The sequence below is a fragment of the Gallinula chloropus genome (genome assembly GCF_964237585.1).
Source record: "Gallinula chloropus genome assembly, chromosome: 18".
Classification (NCBI taxonomy): Eukaryota; Metazoa; Chordata; class Aves; order Gruiformes; family Rallidae; genus Gallinula; species Gallinula chloropus.
The window spans coordinates 5,339,197-5,354,866 of NC_140103.1; the positions used below are offsets into that span (position 1 = coordinate 5,339,197).

At 55.0% G+C, this 15,670-nt stretch overlaps 2 protein-coding genes across 2 annotated transcripts in view; one reads left to right on the top strand and one right to left on the bottom strand.

The window, feature by feature from the left end:
* Positions 1-10,683, top strand: part of ADAMTSL2 (ADAMTS like 2) — a gene marked incomplete at its 5' end in the record, with an annotated part of 26,540 nt that extends 15,857 nt beyond the window's left edge. Inside the window, 7 exon segments of the mRNA XM_084272635.1 lie at positions 861-987; positions 3,111-3,324; positions 5,391-5,546; positions 6,711-6,881; positions 7,051-7,227; positions 8,282-8,426; positions 9,813-10,683. Of these exon segments, the coding sequence (XP_084128761.1) occupies positions 861-987; positions 3,111-3,324; positions 5,391-5,546; positions 6,711-6,881; positions 7,051-7,227; positions 8,282-8,426; positions 9,813-9,931 (1,109 nt within the window). The 3' untranslated portion in view covers positions 9,932-10,683.
* A 2,439-nt stretch (positions 10,684-13,122) lies between these two features.
* FAM163B (family with sequence similarity 163 member B) lies at positions 13,123-13,853 on the bottom strand (the record flags this gene model as incomplete). Its single annotated transcript, XM_084272641.1, has 2 exons — positions 13,123-13,579; positions 13,761-13,853. 2 exons carry the CDS (start codon positions 13,851-13,853, stop codon positions 13,190-13,192), a joined length of 483 nt encoding a protein of 160 aa, XP_084128767.1. The 3' UTR covers positions 13,123-13,189.
* Positions 13,854-15,670: the final 1,817 nt, after the last annotated feature.

Sequence of the window (15,670 nt, forward strand, 5' to 3'; positions counted from 1 at the left end):
GCTCTGCCCCAGTTTGCAGCTGGCAGGGAGAGGTTTTACTTACATTTCTCCTTTCTTTAGTCCCTTTTCTTAATGACCCATCACAGAGGAGCAACACCATGTCAAGAACCAGAGACATTTTCTTTTTTTTTTTCTTTTTTTTTAGTTTCATGTAAACCATATGTTCCTGAGAGCTGCAACTCTTGTTACCTGTAGCCAGAGCAGCCTCCTGGTCCCCAGCCAGGTCCCAGAGAGGACTCCACAACATTTACTCTGGCACAGCAGGCTGTGGAGGGTGGGGGGGGAAGGTCTTGCTCTGACGACACTGGCTGCCTGTGCTTTCAGTGGGGGAGCAGGAGGGGCAGGTGCCTCCTTGCAAAGCCCTCAGGAGCCCTTCCTTGGACTAGAGCATTGGGGTCACAAAGGGGGTGTGATGGGTGGATGGAGTGGGTCGGGGACCGTGTTTCTGTTGCCTCCACCCACGAACCTGGCAGGGTTGGGAGCTGATGGCTGCAAGGCGGAGGGAGCTGCCGAGCAGACTTGTTGCCCCGAGCGTTTCCTATAAAAATGCATTAGTCATCTATTGATCTTGGTGGCAAGCCTTTGGAGCTGGCCAACCTCAACCACGCTGCCCATGTTGGCTGGGTGGCCGCCACGGTCCTCCCCTCCCAGCAGCATCCACCCCATGGGGCCAGAAAGCTCTGCTTGCTGCTTTCCTCCAGGAGGAAGCTTTGGAAAATGCAGATTTAAAAAAAGAAAAAACCACCAAGCAGACAAAATTATAATTAAAAAAAAAAGGAAAAAGAAAAAAAAAAGAAGAATTTGGATGTCAAAATCACCAAGCATCCTCTGTTGTGTGTATGTATTCTCTTTGAAACTAGGAGTGATGTCTACATATGCTATGTGTGTTCGCTATGATGGGATCGAAGTGGATGATACGTACTGTGATGCCATGACCCGTCCTGAGCCCGTCCATGAGTTCTGTGCTGGGAGAGAGTGCCAGCCAAGGTACCACCTCAACAGGGCACTCCTGGGGGGCTCCACGCTTTCTCTGCCGTGGATGTGTTTGTGGGAGGGGGTCGGCGTGGACTTGGTTGGTGGGGAGGAGGTGTGGGCAGTAGGAATGGTCCATAGTGGTCCCGTCCCTCTTCCCCCAGTTGCATCTGCCTGGGCTGCACTGGGAGTTGGCAAGACTTTTCTTCTGAGGGCTTTTGCTCAAGCTGCCAGGTTAAAACTTCCATTGATCCTGGCAGTTTGCATCTGCAGCTCCCATCAAGTCTGGCTTCTAACGCTGCAGGCAGCATCCTGCTCCGGCCAGCGTGTGGAGGAATGTGTGTGTGAATTGGGTGGGGGGACTGGGCTGGCAAACATGCCACAGATCTGTCCCTCTGGTTCTTCCAGCATCTTAAACATCGCTGAGGTTTGCTTGTGCCGGGACAAGAGATGGTGCAGAGGGGAACCTATGCTGGAAGTCCTTTGGATTTCCCTTCTGATGCAGCTCGTTACCCAAAAAGTGTGACTGTGTGGTGCAGGGCACCTCTGCTGCTGCACTGTCACACGGGTCCTGCTGGTTGGAAGGTTTGCGAGTGACAGCAGCTGCGGGCAGGACAGAGCGGTGTCAGTCTGAGGGAGCAGGAGAGCTGTGATGGTGTCAGGCTGCGGGCAGGGCAGGGGGAGATGTAAAGCTGTCTGCTGAGTGCCCTGGTGCCGTGTCACTTGTGAGCAGTGCAAAGCAGGGCCGGGGTGATGCCCTGCCTATGCTGTGCCTGCTCCCTGCAGAGTGCTTGCTCTCATCTCTGGTAATCGTGGAGGAGGATGGGGGAGGAAAGCAGGTGCCCTTTGCGATGTAAGACCTCATCTGGCCTCGCACGTTAAGGTTGAGAGCCAGGGCAGGCTGCAATCAAGGCAAGAAAAGAGCAGGGAGGTGGATGATGCCACTGCTGGGAAGGTACCAGCCCTGGAGGCACCACAGGGACTTTAATAGCTATTTGCATTAACTGTGTAATTTTTTAGCACAGGCATTAGGGCTCTTTTCGTGCTTAGATTATCCCACTGGTCTTTTATAAACCCACCCCTCCTTGTAGTTGTGTTGCTCCAGCTCCGTGGGCTGGCACTGTAGAGGGGAGAGTGGCTCTGTGATTTACTGGGGGCTGTGGCTCTGTGGTGGGTAAAGCAGGGAGCAAACGGGAGCTCAAAGGGAGCAGCCAGGCACGTTTGTTAGCACTTAAACAGAGGAGATGCTGCTTGGGCTGGCAATGCTCTTCCAGCAGAAAGCGCCAAGAGGATTTTCCTGATTGGATGGGAAAGACCTTGGATTCAGCTTCCTTCTGAATTTAGGTGGTACCTCTCACTGTGGGACATCTCTCTGTGGCTGCTTCCTGTGCCTGGAGCCCCAGGCAGGGTGAAAGGCTGGCGTGCAGCTGGGAGATGTGGCTCTCTCCCCATTGGAGAGTGGCAGCAGCATGCATCCTGGGGGTGCCCAAGGCAGCCCTGTGTCCAGAGGAGCTGTGACTGATCCATGTAGACTTTTACTGATTTTTGGTTATGCTTTAATTCAGAATTGCTGTAATGCTACTGCACTGTGAGGGTCTGGACTGCTTCTGTCTCTTCCCTTGGTTTGCATGCTGCTCTCCTCTTTCAACGTCAGGACAGTCGTGATGGGGGACAGCAAGAGACAGGCAGTGTCTTGGAGCAGATCCCAGCTCTTTCAGCCCATCGTGTGACGTTAGTGGGGTTAGGCTGACAGTGGTACACGAATGTCTGTCCCACCCAAGTTCAGACAGCTCCATGTGATGTTACTGCTGGGATTTGCAGGGTGATGGGTGGTTGTATCCTCTCTGTCCTTTAGCTGGACAGGCAAAAAAAGATGGGTTAACTGTGGGCAGCACAGCATTGCACCTCCTTCCTTTCAGCAATCTGGTTTTAGCATCTGCCATCTGTGGGCATGGGCTCAGGTGTGCTGGGTGAGGCTTTCCCATCCCATGGAAAAGCCTCACACGCTGGCAGCTTGACTGCAGCTCATTCCTGTTGCAGGCATTTCCCTCCATCTGAGAGAAGGCAGGGTTTTCCCATGGGATGCGCCGGCCTCAGTCCAGCTGTGCCCAGCACAATGGCATCTCTTGCCTTTGCAGGTGGGAGACGAGCAGCTGGAGCGAGTGCTCCCGCACCTGTGGGGAGGGCTACCAGTTCCGCATCGTCCGCTGCTGGAAGATGATCTCTCCGGGATTCGACAGCTCCGTCTACAGCGATCTCTGCGAGTCTGCTGACATCACCCGGCCGGACGAGCGCAAGGTCTGCAAGAACCCGGCCTGCGGGCCCCAGTGGGAGATGTCGGAGTGGTCTGAGGTGAGTCCCTGGGAGCCGTGGGCCTGGCAGCGCTGAGGGTGAGCACAAGAGCCTGAGCTGCTCCAGCCCTCTCCTGACTGAAACCCACCCACCCGCAGGCAGCACGGGCTCTGCCTCTAGGACACCGGCTGCCATCATTGCATGTGGACCGATGTGCACTAGTGGTTTGGGTTTTTTTCCCCCTAAAGTGAAGCCGTGGGTCCCCTCCAGGATGGGGAGCCTACTCTCATCAGTCGCTCGCAGGGTCCTTGACCCCATGCAGAGTGCTGGTGATGCCCACTGAAGTAGGGCAGGAGCCTGCAGCTCAGGTTGCTCCCACTACTGTTTCCTCAACAGTCTCTTCACCCCATGCCACAACCAGCGAGGGGTGACCCCACCTCACACATGAATCACACCCCTGTAGACTCCCCATGCTCACCTCCAATTTCACTGTAGCATGTGGGAAACTAAACCTTTTCCTTGCTGTGCTTTCAGCAGATCCCTAAAGCACTCAGAGGTGGGTTTGGGTGGTGCTACTCTTGCTTTAGCTCATGCATTTGCTCAGGAAAGCCTGTGAAAGGATTAATTAATTTCCCCTGAATTAATTTCCAGGCATGGCTAGTGCTTGGCATGCCACTTGTAAAATCAAACACATGGAAACGACCAAACCAGTGCTGCTTCCTTGGGGAGCTGGGGTCTGTCCCTGAGCCTGGGTGGCTCCGGAGCTGGTCACTTGGCTGCCACCCATATTGACACTTGGGGTGCAGGGACCCAGTGTGACTTGTGGTGAATGTATAAAACACATGGAGGAGAAACAGAGCATCTGTGGGTTGGGATAAGGACAGTTTACTGACAAAACCACCATGAAAGCGGAACAATAGCAGCCTGTTGCAAATCATGCTCACACGTGGTGATAACCCAGAGTACCTAAGAGTGCTGCAAAGACTGACCCAATGCCCTGGCCACACTCAGCCTACCCCGAGGCACCCATGAGCATCCCTCCCTGACCAGCCCCCTTTACAGGGGAGTGATGGGAAGGATGACCAGCCCCTTTAATGGGGGAGACATGTCAGGTGGGGTGGAAAACACCCCAGGCTAACTCTGCTCCCCTGTGCTGCCTGCTTGGGGAAGTCAACTCCAGCCTGGCCAGAACCAGGACAAGTAGTTTGTTCTTAGCCAGCAGCACAGCTAACCTCATTTGGATCCCATCTGAAGCAGGGTGCCAAGTTGGCTGGGGAAATAGGCATTTAAAATGAGAAAAAAAAAAGAAGGAAAAAGGCCCATTTCAGGGATCTGAGGATGAACACATCAGCACAGCGTGCCTGAGCGCTGTGCTGTTGACACTTTCCCCTGCTTTACGTTATGCACGGAGAAAATGTGTGTGTGTGAGACTGTAGTAACTCAAATCCAGTTCTAAATAATGTCACGGGGCTGCACCATGCCAAATTTATCCACAGCATAAAATCTTGGCTGTGGGGTTTGGGGAAAACCTTCTCCAAAGAGGTGGAAAGAAGCTGGCTGTTCCGGGGAAGGAGGCGAGGGCGATCTCACCCTGTCTGTATGTGACAGCTAAAACTTTTCAGCTCTGATCTGGTGTTCTTGGTGCCTTGGGTTTTCACCCTCTGGCATGACTCAGCAGAGTGTGCACAGCACCCAGGCAGGATACAGCCCTCCTGCACCTTAACCTGACTGCTGAATGTGTTTGAGGGTTTTGGGGAAGAGGGGTGGCTACAGGTTATTTTACAGCCAGCTGTGTGTTGTCAGACTGTGTTTTTAGAGTTTCATGTAAAAAAATGGTAAAAAAAAAAAAAAATCCCAGTTCCCAGTTTGAGAGTGGTGATGGGCTGGAACAGGCTGCCCAGAGAGGTGGTGGGTGCCCCATCCCTGGGGGTGTTCAGGGCCAGGTTGAATGGGACCCTGGGCAACCTTGTGTAGATCCAGGCCTTGAGGTTGGTGGCCCTGCCTGTGGCAGGGGGTTGGAGCTCTGTGATCCTTGGGGTCCCTTCCAACCCATACCCGTCTGTGATTGTGATTCGTGTCATGATGGGAGCCCTGCTGATGCTGTGCTCCTCGTCCCCTCCCGGCAGTGCTCAGCCCGCTGTGGAGAGCGGAGCGTGGTGACCCGGGACATCCGCTGCTCGGAGGATGAGAAGCTGTGTGATGCCAGCGCCCGGCCCCTGGCTGAGAAGAACTGCACGGGGCCACCCTGTGACCGGCAGTGGACCGTCTCCGACTGGGGACCGGTGAGACCCCCGGGTGGCCACCGAGTGGCCACCACTACCCATTGCAGCTTACAGGCTCACTTGTGTCTCCGGCGCTGGCATTTGGGGGTTGGATTGGTGTTCCCTAACCTGATAGACGGGCAGGCAGCCAGCCTGCACCCAGAGCCACCCTCCAGATGACTCGGCCACGCTGGCTCGCCTAGTCCCTGTGTCACCTCAGGTCTCTGTCTCATCACCAGGACTTGCCCGTCAGCGCGGTCACCCTGGGCCACCCCGACCAACCAGCCTGGCTCTGTGCCCATGGCAGCCCCGGGGTTTGTTGTTGTTTGGGTGTACCCTGCCCTCCTCTTCACAAAGCCCTTCCTTAGGACAGGGATGAGCTGTGGGGTGGGCTCCAGCACTGGGGGTGATCAGCATTCCAGCAGGTCCTCCCCTCTGTGGGATGGGGTGCAGGAGGAGTTAAGCCCTGAGAGACCTGACAGAGGGCCTTAGTGGGTGTCAGAATCCCCTTGTCTGTCTGCTGCACAGCATGCCTGGTGCTCCGTGCCCAGATAATGAACCTTTGGCCTTTTTTCTCCCTCCTTTTTCCCCCCCTCTTTCCCCTCCCCTCTTTCCTTCCTGCACAACTCTGCTACAGAGACCCCCTCCATCCCAAGCTATTTATACCCAGGTTTTGATACATTAGCATCAGCTAAAAATAAGTAGTTTCCATGGCAGCAGTGGTGCTGTGAAACACCGTGCCGGCGGCCACAAAGGAGCCAGGGAGCACTCGCTGCTTCCCCCAGCATTCGGGCAGTGCCTGCCTGGCCCTTTGCAGGGAGAGCTGGAGTATTTGCAGCCACCTGTTCTGTCCCCTTTGGCTTGGCTCCTTCAAGAGCCACCCAGGGGTTCCCTGCTTGTGAGTCATCCCCTCCTGCCTGGCCTGAGTCAACGCTGGGTTTGGCTCAGCCCTGGCATGATGGGGCTGTGGGATGGGTGGGCTGTAGCAGCGCTGCCCAGGGAAGGATTCTCTGAGCTTCCTCGCAGCTATTTTGAGCTGAGCGCAAGCGATCCCTCCGTGATGTGGGGAAGGTGGGGTTAGGGAGGCGGCTGAGCCCCACAGAGGTATCTCAGTCCCTGTCCTGGGGGTGTAGCCGTGCTGCCTTCCCCCCTGCTGACCGCCTGCCATACCCGCTGCGGTTTCAGTGCAGCGGCAGCTGCGGGCAGGGCAGGATGATCCGGCACGTGTACTGCAAGACCAGCGACGGGCGGGTGGTGCCGGAGTCGCAGTGCAACCTGGAGACGAAGCCGCTGGCCATCCACCCCTGTGGGGACAAGAACTGCCCCTCGCACTGGCTGGCACAGGACTGGGAGCGGGTAAGTGGATCACACACCCTCCCCCTGCCCCTGGGCTGGGGGAGCCTTGGAGTGAGAGCTTGGTTTTGGGGTGCGATGGAGGAGGGATGCCCTACAGTGGGGGTTGGACCAGGGTGCATAGGTCTCAGCTGTCCCCACTTTTGTCCCTGTCCCCCCCACTCCCCTGCAGTGCAACACCACGTGCGGCCGGGGCGTGAAGAAGAGGATCGTGCTCTGCCTGGAGATCGTTAATGGCAAGATCAAGACCCGCAACCCCGCTGACTGCGACGTGGCCAAGAAGCCCGTGGAGGAGACGACGTGCTTCGAGCGGCCGTGCTTCAAGTGGTACACGACCCCCTGGTCGGAGGTGAGCGGGGAGGGAGCGGAGGGCAGTTTGGGGATCTGTGGGAGGGAATGGGAGGGAAAAATACCCTTCCTTCAACATGAGCTGGCCCTGGGCCTATGGTATCCCGTCCCCTCATAGCAAGGGCCTCACCATCTGCGACATAACCCAAGGAGATTGAGTGAAGCTCTGCAGCATGCAGCCCCTGAGGGAGCACCTGGGTGGCCCTTTCCCTGCACTGGCAGCTTAAGGCAGCCTGTAACTGCACATGTGGCTGTGCTGAGGGTGAACAGGAGTGAGAGGACGGTTTTGGGGTCAGCTTTGGTGTTTTCCTTCTTATTTTCCCTTTTTTTCCCCCCCTCTTCACAGCTTATCCCACAGCTACTGGTGGGGGTATGCATGCAGCCCCCGTGATGGCTGCCTGGGGATGCAGAGGCTGGGGATGCAGTTTGCCCCAGTACCCTGTCTGGCTTGCAGAAGCAGCCATGAGGATGAGCCCAGCGAGTGTGGGTGAGGAGCTGCGAAGGGCTGTGACCAGCTTCCTCCAAGCCCTCCCTGACACAGCCCTCTTCGTCCTTGCTCCAGGCAACTCATTTTGTTTAGTCTTGCAAACTGTCATTGCAGCCTATAATTAGCCAAAGCAGCCCTGCTGTAATCCCAGCTTGATGAGGCATCCAAAGGGCAGCAGACAGCAAGCATTGGGCCCAGGAGCTGCTCTGCAAACTCACGATGGGATGCTCAGAGAGACTGTCTCCCATGGATCCCAACAGTCCCACACCCAGAGTGCTACTGGGGCTGGTCCTATGGCACGAGGGGCAGCAGGAGGAGGGAGGGTGGCAGTGCTGGGCATGGGAGCACATCCATGTATCACTGGGCAGAAGCTGCTGCAGGTGGCTGATGGTGCTGGCAGGAAAGAGGCCAGTGGTGCAGTGCAGAGATGTGATGCTCAGGCAGAGGAAGATCTCAGCCCCCTGCCCTGCCATCTCCAGCGAGCACAGCTTTGGTTATCAGGTCCTGGCTTAGCACAGAGTCCCTTGACAGCAGTGTCTCACCTCACCCCTCTCTCTCTGTTCTCCAGTGTACAAAAACCTGCGGCATTGGCGTGAGGATGCGGGACGTGAAGTGCTACCAAGGGAAGGACATCGTCCGGGGCTGCGACCCACTGGTGAAACCAGTGGGCAAACAGACCTGCGACCTGCAGCCCTGCCCCACGGAGCCCCCAGGTGAGCCCCGCTTCTGGCAGCATTCCCCAGCCTTGATTTCCCACCAGTTCCCCCCCAAGCAGCACTGCCCAGCATCTTCACTTCCACCAACCCCCCAATTTGATAGTCATCCCAGGAGGATGTAAGGGGGCAGCTCTCCCTCCCTCTGTGGCCAAGGAATGGGGCACCGGCTATTTCTGGAGGTACCCCTGCTCAGTTAAGGGGAGCATACTCTGACCTTAAAATAAAAGGGAGCTTTGGAGAGCTGGTGCGGGTGCTGCTTCTCTCTGATTCCAGCTGATGTCTAGGAAGTTCCGTCTGTGCCATTATTTTAATGATTTTTGGTCTCCAAATGTCCTGTGGGATTTGTAACTATCTCGTTATCTGACTCGTCTGCTGGCTCAAAGGCCCTGTGATCTTTAGTGAACACGCAGCTCTAATTCTTTAATAGGATTTGGGAATAAGGACAGTGTGGGAGAAAAGCATGAAAATGGGAGGTGTTTTTGGGGCTGGCTCCTGGCTAGCCCCCAGCACTGCTGGGTGCCCCCAGCTGACCACTCCTGTGGGCTCCAGGATGTGCATGGTACCTGCAAGGTGCATTGTGGCCCCCTCATACAAACTGCCTTCCCTAGAAGCAGTCTGGTTTCATGCATCCTATGGATTTTAAGCAGTATATATATAAAGATATATAAAAATCCATATATATATAAAATGGTAAATTTTTCAATGGTAAATTTTTTAGCAATATATAAAAAAAATATACATGGTAAATTTTTACACTATATATATATATTTTAAGCAATATATGTATATTGCTTAAAAACCATATATGTATATATAAAATGGAAAATCTTATGGGTCTGAAGCAAAATAGGGGTCTGAAGGGAGCTGTGTGTCTGTGGCCTAACTGTCTCCACCAAGTCACTTGCCCCAAACTCCTGCTGTAACACTGCTGCATCCCCATTCCTTTTCCCAAACAGCCTCTTTGGGGCAGAACCTGTGAATAAGTTGGAGTCACCAGGTCAGCCAGGCCTGGGGCAGCTCAGCACCAAGCTCTCTGGGTGCCTCCAGCAATCCCCTGGCAGCGCCCTTGCGCAGGGAAGAGCTCAAGCTTCAGGGCTGGGACCAAGTGAGAGTCCCTGAGCCAGGCCAGGTGTGATGGGATGGCTCAGTCTTCCCATGCCTTTGCTTAGGGTCACAGGGATGTTTATGGAGAAGCTCCATGGTGTTGTCCAGGGGATGCTCTGCCAGGTAGCTGGGAGGCAGTTGGTGTAGCCGTGGTGATGTGATGCAGAGCCCGTGGTGGTGAGGGCAGGCTGTGCATGCAGGGACAATGAGCTGATGAGCTTGCAATGGGTTCTTTTCTGTTCCATATCGGTACCTTCTGCCTTCTCCTCCCCCCCACAGACGACAGCTGCCAGGACCAGGCAGGAACCAACTGTGCTTTGGCCATCAAAGTCAACCTGTGCAGCCACTGGTACTACAGCAAGGCCTGCTGCCGCTCCTGCCGCGCACCCCACTCCTAGTGCCCTCCAGCACCCCTGGGCCGTGCCTCCCTTAGCAAGGGCTCCTATACCATTTAGTAAGTGCTAACACACCCCGCAGACTAGCGTTAAGGATGCTTTTGGGGTTTATTTTTCCCACCAACACAGAACTACTACCCCCGTCCCTCTCCCTTGCAGAGGAACGGTGCCGGCACGGCTGGGCTGCAAAGCCGTTACCGCTGTACATTGGTAGCCCCCGGTATCAGAGCTGTACATAAAGTGGTGTATATTTGATTCCCCCACCCCAAACCTCAGACACCTGCACGTGTTCCAGGAGGCCTTGTCCTTTGGTTCCTTTCCTCTGTGCAAGCTGGGGGGGTTGGCAGTGGGAAGGCGTGAACTCCACGAGGTGCAAGTTTCCCCCCCCCCCAAAGGGGGAGGTTGTTGCCTCTCTCCTAATTTATCCCCTGAGACCTGTGCGCTCTCGTTAGCTGCATTTGAACGTGGTGGGAAGCTGATTTTTGTTTGCTAAATGAACTCAAGCCCTTCCTTTTTGTAATATGTAGGTGTATACTTTTTCAGAGAATTTTATCTTATAATCAAATGTTAGTTCCATAGTCCTGACACACCCCCCCCCCGTAATGCTGACATATTGTATATAATATGGAAACATAACTGCACTTTATATCACAAAAAAAGACGTGCTCTTTTTTAATATATTTGTTTACAGACAGTGAACTCTATCCATATAATCATTAATTTGTACCCATATGTATATTTTAATAAAGTTGTCATATTTATGGTGGTATCTTGTTTTATTCTCCAGTTTGTAGCATGTGCTGGGAACACTGGGGTTGGGGCTCGGAACTTGCTGGTGCTTGGAAGGGGGAGAAGAGCAGCTCCAGGCTGTGGCTGGTTGGGTGGTGGCTTTAGGAGCTGCCCCCCCTGAAGCTTCTCAAGAGTTTGCAAGAGAAGATGCCACCAAGAAAAGGGCTTTTCCATGCTCCCAAGGCAGGGTTTGCTCCAGGGTTTCTACAGGTAGGGCTTGTCAAGGCTTGGCTTAAAGGCTCTTTGGCATCCCCCATACTAGTGTGTGCCCCCCATGCCTGCACTGAGATGAAAGCTTTGCAACCAACGCCCAGTGTTTGAAGATGCTGGGACAAAAAGATCAGCCTCAAAACCCATGGCAAAGTAGTTTATTTCTTTTTTTGTTTGTTTTGTGGTGGATCCCCCCTCCCCACCCGTGATTCCCAAAGTCCTGTACAACAGATCACCAGGTGAGGGGTAGGGAAAGCTGACTGTTTGTATAGTTTCTAAGCTACAGGAGAAGGGCAGGGGAGGAGGGGAAAGAGAAAGAAAAGGAAGGGAAGTTGGGGAGAGTAGTACAGTCACGAGAGAGGCAAAGAAGAGGAGGGCTGGCTGTGTGGAAACAAACCCCGGTGAGAACTGTACACAGGACCATGGCCCAAGCAGCTGCCATCCCCATGGAGCAGCAGCATCGTGCTGCGGGGACACGGTGCCACGGGGACCAAGTCCAGAATATTAAACACGTACGAAACCAAACCCACCCACCCCCAAAACAGACACCCCCCCCCCCCACCCACCCCCCCCCAAGAAAGTCAAAGATACTCTTTGCAAAGACCGACTTGTACTTCAAAAGATTTCCTGCTGAATTAAAAGCCCTCGTGGTTAGAAGTAAAATATCCACCTGGGCTGCAGAGAGTGTTTGTGAGCCGACAGGGCTGAAGCCACAGCCTTTCCCTTCCCATCGCATCGTTAAAAAGGAAAGCTGACCCAGAGCACAGCGCTGAGGCCATCAGCGTCTCTTGGCAGCCAGTCCATCCTCCGCCAGCTGTCCACGAGTCCGGCGCGATGCTTTTAACCTGAATTAACGCACAATCCAGGAGAAAGAGGGTTTTTCTGTGGAACTGGGAGTATTGCAAGGCCAGAGGGGAGGAATGGAGACAGCCGGGAGAAATCGGAGCGTGAGAGTCCCTGCATAGGCACCGCTGCGGTGAGCGATTCCTCCTCCCCAAGCGCTGGTTTAACCAAATCACCTCTCTGTAGCATGGTTAGTGCAGAGGGATGTGGCTGCTCCGTGCTGGCTGCTCTGCCAGTGCAGCCATGGCCGGATCCAGCATGGCCAGAGGAGCTGTGGAAGATCCCCAGCCAGGCTGTGGGAACCGGCAGGATGAGAAATGTGAAAGAGGTGGTTAAATCTGGAGTGTTTTGACATGTTGCTGGATGGGGAGAGGGTGTCATGGCTTTTTCATGGGAAAAAAAAAAAGAACCAACAAACAAATGTATGTCAAAAAGTCCAGGGGGGGAGTGGGCACATATGTGGTCATGGTTCTTGCTGGCCCAGCCCTCAGGCAGATGTCACGCGTGGCATTCAGAGTGGGAATGTGATTTGGTGGGGCGGCTATGGGTGTGTTCCTCCATCCCAAATTGTGGGTTATTTCATTACCCAGGTAATGCAATGAGTCTCAAACAGCCCCCCCACCCCTCACCCCCAGTCCAGCTCCACTGGGGAGGGGTGTAGGGTTGCTCTGGGGGCTCCTGGGGCAGGGACAGAGACAGGGGGCTCCCTGGGCAGGGACATGCTGTGCACACACAGGCCATTCCAAGGTGAGGGGATCCCAAGGGGATCACGCTTCTCACCCAGGAATAAATGACCATCTCAGGAGTGAGATGGGCTGGGAACGGGGCAGGGCTGTGCGCACACACCCCCACGGCATGGATGGGGTGGCAGAAGCTGGGTGCTATCAGCCCTGCTTTGTTACAGGACTGTGCAGTGTGTGCACATGTGTGCACGCACACCGGGCCAGGCGCAGCCAGTCACAGCATGGCCCCACGGCACAGCAGCCCCCTGACTTGCCACACGAGCCATCTCGCAGCCAAACCATGTGCCCCGTTACCTGCTCGTCACCACGCGGTGCTCCAGCCGGCTGGCACTTACTCTGTATAAAAGGATGTGCAGTATCAAAATCCTCTTTATAAAAGAAAGGAAGAAATGCAACGCAGCGCTAGAAAAACCTCCTGTCCCAGCTGCAACTGTCCCCCCCTACCCCGTGCTCCCTTTTTGGGGTTGCTTTTTCACTACCCCTTTATATTGCCATGTAGCATGTCCCTGCCTACAGAACATAGAAATACATTCTTTAATTTTTTTCCCCCTCTCTTTTTTTTGGCCTTTTTCAAAACTCTTCTATGAATTTCAAGAAGTTCTCCCTGCAGTTAAAAGCCCTGGCATCGGCATCGAGGTGCGATATGATGCTCCAGGCTGGGTGGGCAGCCAGCTCCTCACACATCGGTGCTTATGCTGCGGCTGCGGGAAAAGGCTTCCCGCATGGCCGAGAGCCGGTTGGGGTTGAGTGCCTGCAGGTTGGTCACGCTCACTGGCAGGTCGAGATCCTCCTGGCTCACCGTCTTGTAGCTCACCCGGTCGCCCCCGTTATGCAGCTCCTCGGGGGGCTCCTGCAGGAAGAAGGTGGGGGGCTCGTACGGGGCGCAGCTGGGGCAGCCAGGCCGGCTCGGTGTGGGTTTCTTGCTGAAGGGGGATGAGGTGTAGAGGGACGGGCCGTTGGTCAGCACTACGTTGCGGTTGCAGTGAAGCGGCGGGATGTGGGAGTGCACGGCGAAGTCGGGCTCCTCCTCATCCTCCTCGGACTCATCCTTCTTGCAGCAGTAGTACTGAAACGGGACAGTCCCGCAGGGCTGAGGGTCAGCTGGCATCCCAAACCGTGCACCCGGGCACTGAGGGGCTGCTCCATGCATGCCAGCCCTGGGAACCGGCAGGCAGGGGAGACCGAGCAACCTGCGGGCTCCCCTCCCCATTGCAGCACCCTTTGGGGCTGCATCCCCCCAGCCTTACCTGGAGCCTACAGTAGCAGAGGACAGCGATGATACAAAGCAAAATGACAGTCGCTAATATTCCACCTGTGATGACCACGGTCCCGGCTGTCATCCGCCCTCTTCTCCATTAACAGCCTGCAAAAGCGAGCACACGGGGTGACGGGGGTGTGGTGGGGGCCAGGGGGAGGCTGATGCTGAGCAATGCACCAGGCAGCAGGTCCCCAAACCCTCAGCTCACCCTCTTTCGCAGGGGGCTACAAAGCAGGAGGTCTCTGGGGAGGAGGTGGGCAGGATCACGCCAGACGCTGGCACTGGGTACCTCTGAAAGCCATCAGGGAGTCCCCATCCCCACTAAATGCCACTTTGCAGGTGCCAGGGGATTAAAAAAGCTTTATGCAGTGGGTGAAAGGTTTAGTGAGCAACAGCTCTGGGGGCACAGGGAGCTCTTGGGCATGCAGGAGGGGTGACCCAAGGAAAATGAATCTTCTACCCATTGCCCATGATACCCAGGGCAGCCTCCCAGCTCCTGCCTGGTAGCAAGAGAGCTGCAGTGGTGGGAGAAGGAGCTTTGCAGTAAGGACTTCTGAGCTGTCCACATTTTTCTCTGAGCCTATAATCCATTTTCCCCATGCAAACAACAATGTGATATTTTAATTTGGACTAACTGGAGCTGCTAAGTGAGCCTTGAATGACTGCAGGGACAGGCAAGCTGCGGTTCAGGATGTGTCTGGTTGCTGTGGGAGGCACCAGGCTCCTTGCCTTCCCCATGGCCAAGCCACAGAATGTGTGGGGGTGCTGTGTGGGCACCCCAGGATGATGCTTCTGACAGGCTCAGGCGAGCAGTTCATTCCCACCACAGGAAATGCTGTGGCTGGGACAGGGTGAGCTGGGCATGACACAGACACTGCGGCTCAGCTTGGCCCCACGCTTGAGTTTTGGGGTACCACCCTCACCCTGTTCCCCTTGGGAGTGCTGATGCTGACGCGGCAGCAGGTCCCTGCTTCTGGCATCACCTGGCTAACCCAGAAGGCAGCCACTGCCCATCATCTCAGCACACGGCTCCCACAACACAAGCACAGGTCTTGCTCTGAGCATCCCTGCCCTGAGAGCTCGTGGGAGGGCTTGAATGCACCTCCATTCCACACAGAGCGAGACCGATTCCTTAGCCACAGGAAAGGTGTTGGGGAGACGCATACCTGCCTGCACACACCTCCTAGCAGCTACACACACAGTCACACCAACACCAGCATCACTCCACAGCTAAGCTCCAGCAGCCCCTTAGTGCCCCAAGCGTCAGGCTGGGAACAGAAGTGACATAAATTAAAGCAAAGGATCACACCCTGACCACCTACCCTACAAGCCCTTTAACAAAGCTGGCTCCCAGCTCACACTATCAGGTATTAAACCAAAAAAAAAAACCCAGCCACCCCAGCCCCAAATTACTTCAGCACCTGAGGAAAAGCAACCGTATCTGTCGGGGATTTCACCCGCTTCCAAAGAAAATAAATCTGTGGCATATTTTCAGGCGCTTAATGTCCTGCTAAAGTTGGGTAAGTGCTGAATGGATAAAGCAGTATCACATTTTATGGAGCTGCTGAGCAGCGCTGTAGGAGGGAAAGGTAATTTATAACGATGTCTGAATGCCTTCTAGCACCATGCGGCCACGGGGCAAGCGCCGGGCCAAATCCTGCCCTCATTCCTTGGGAAAAATGCTCCGAGGAGGCTCGGTGGGGAGGAACACAGTCAGGGGAAAGGTTTGCAAAAAAGATGCATTAGTGATTGAGAAACTTTGACTCCTGATTAAAGAGGGATGGAGGCACTCGGCTGCAGACCTGGGGCTGCATGGGGTGTCAGGGGGCACATACAACATCCCTGGCAGAGCCGGCTCCAAATGCTCATCCATGGGTCCTTTGTTGCTCCCATTGGGAA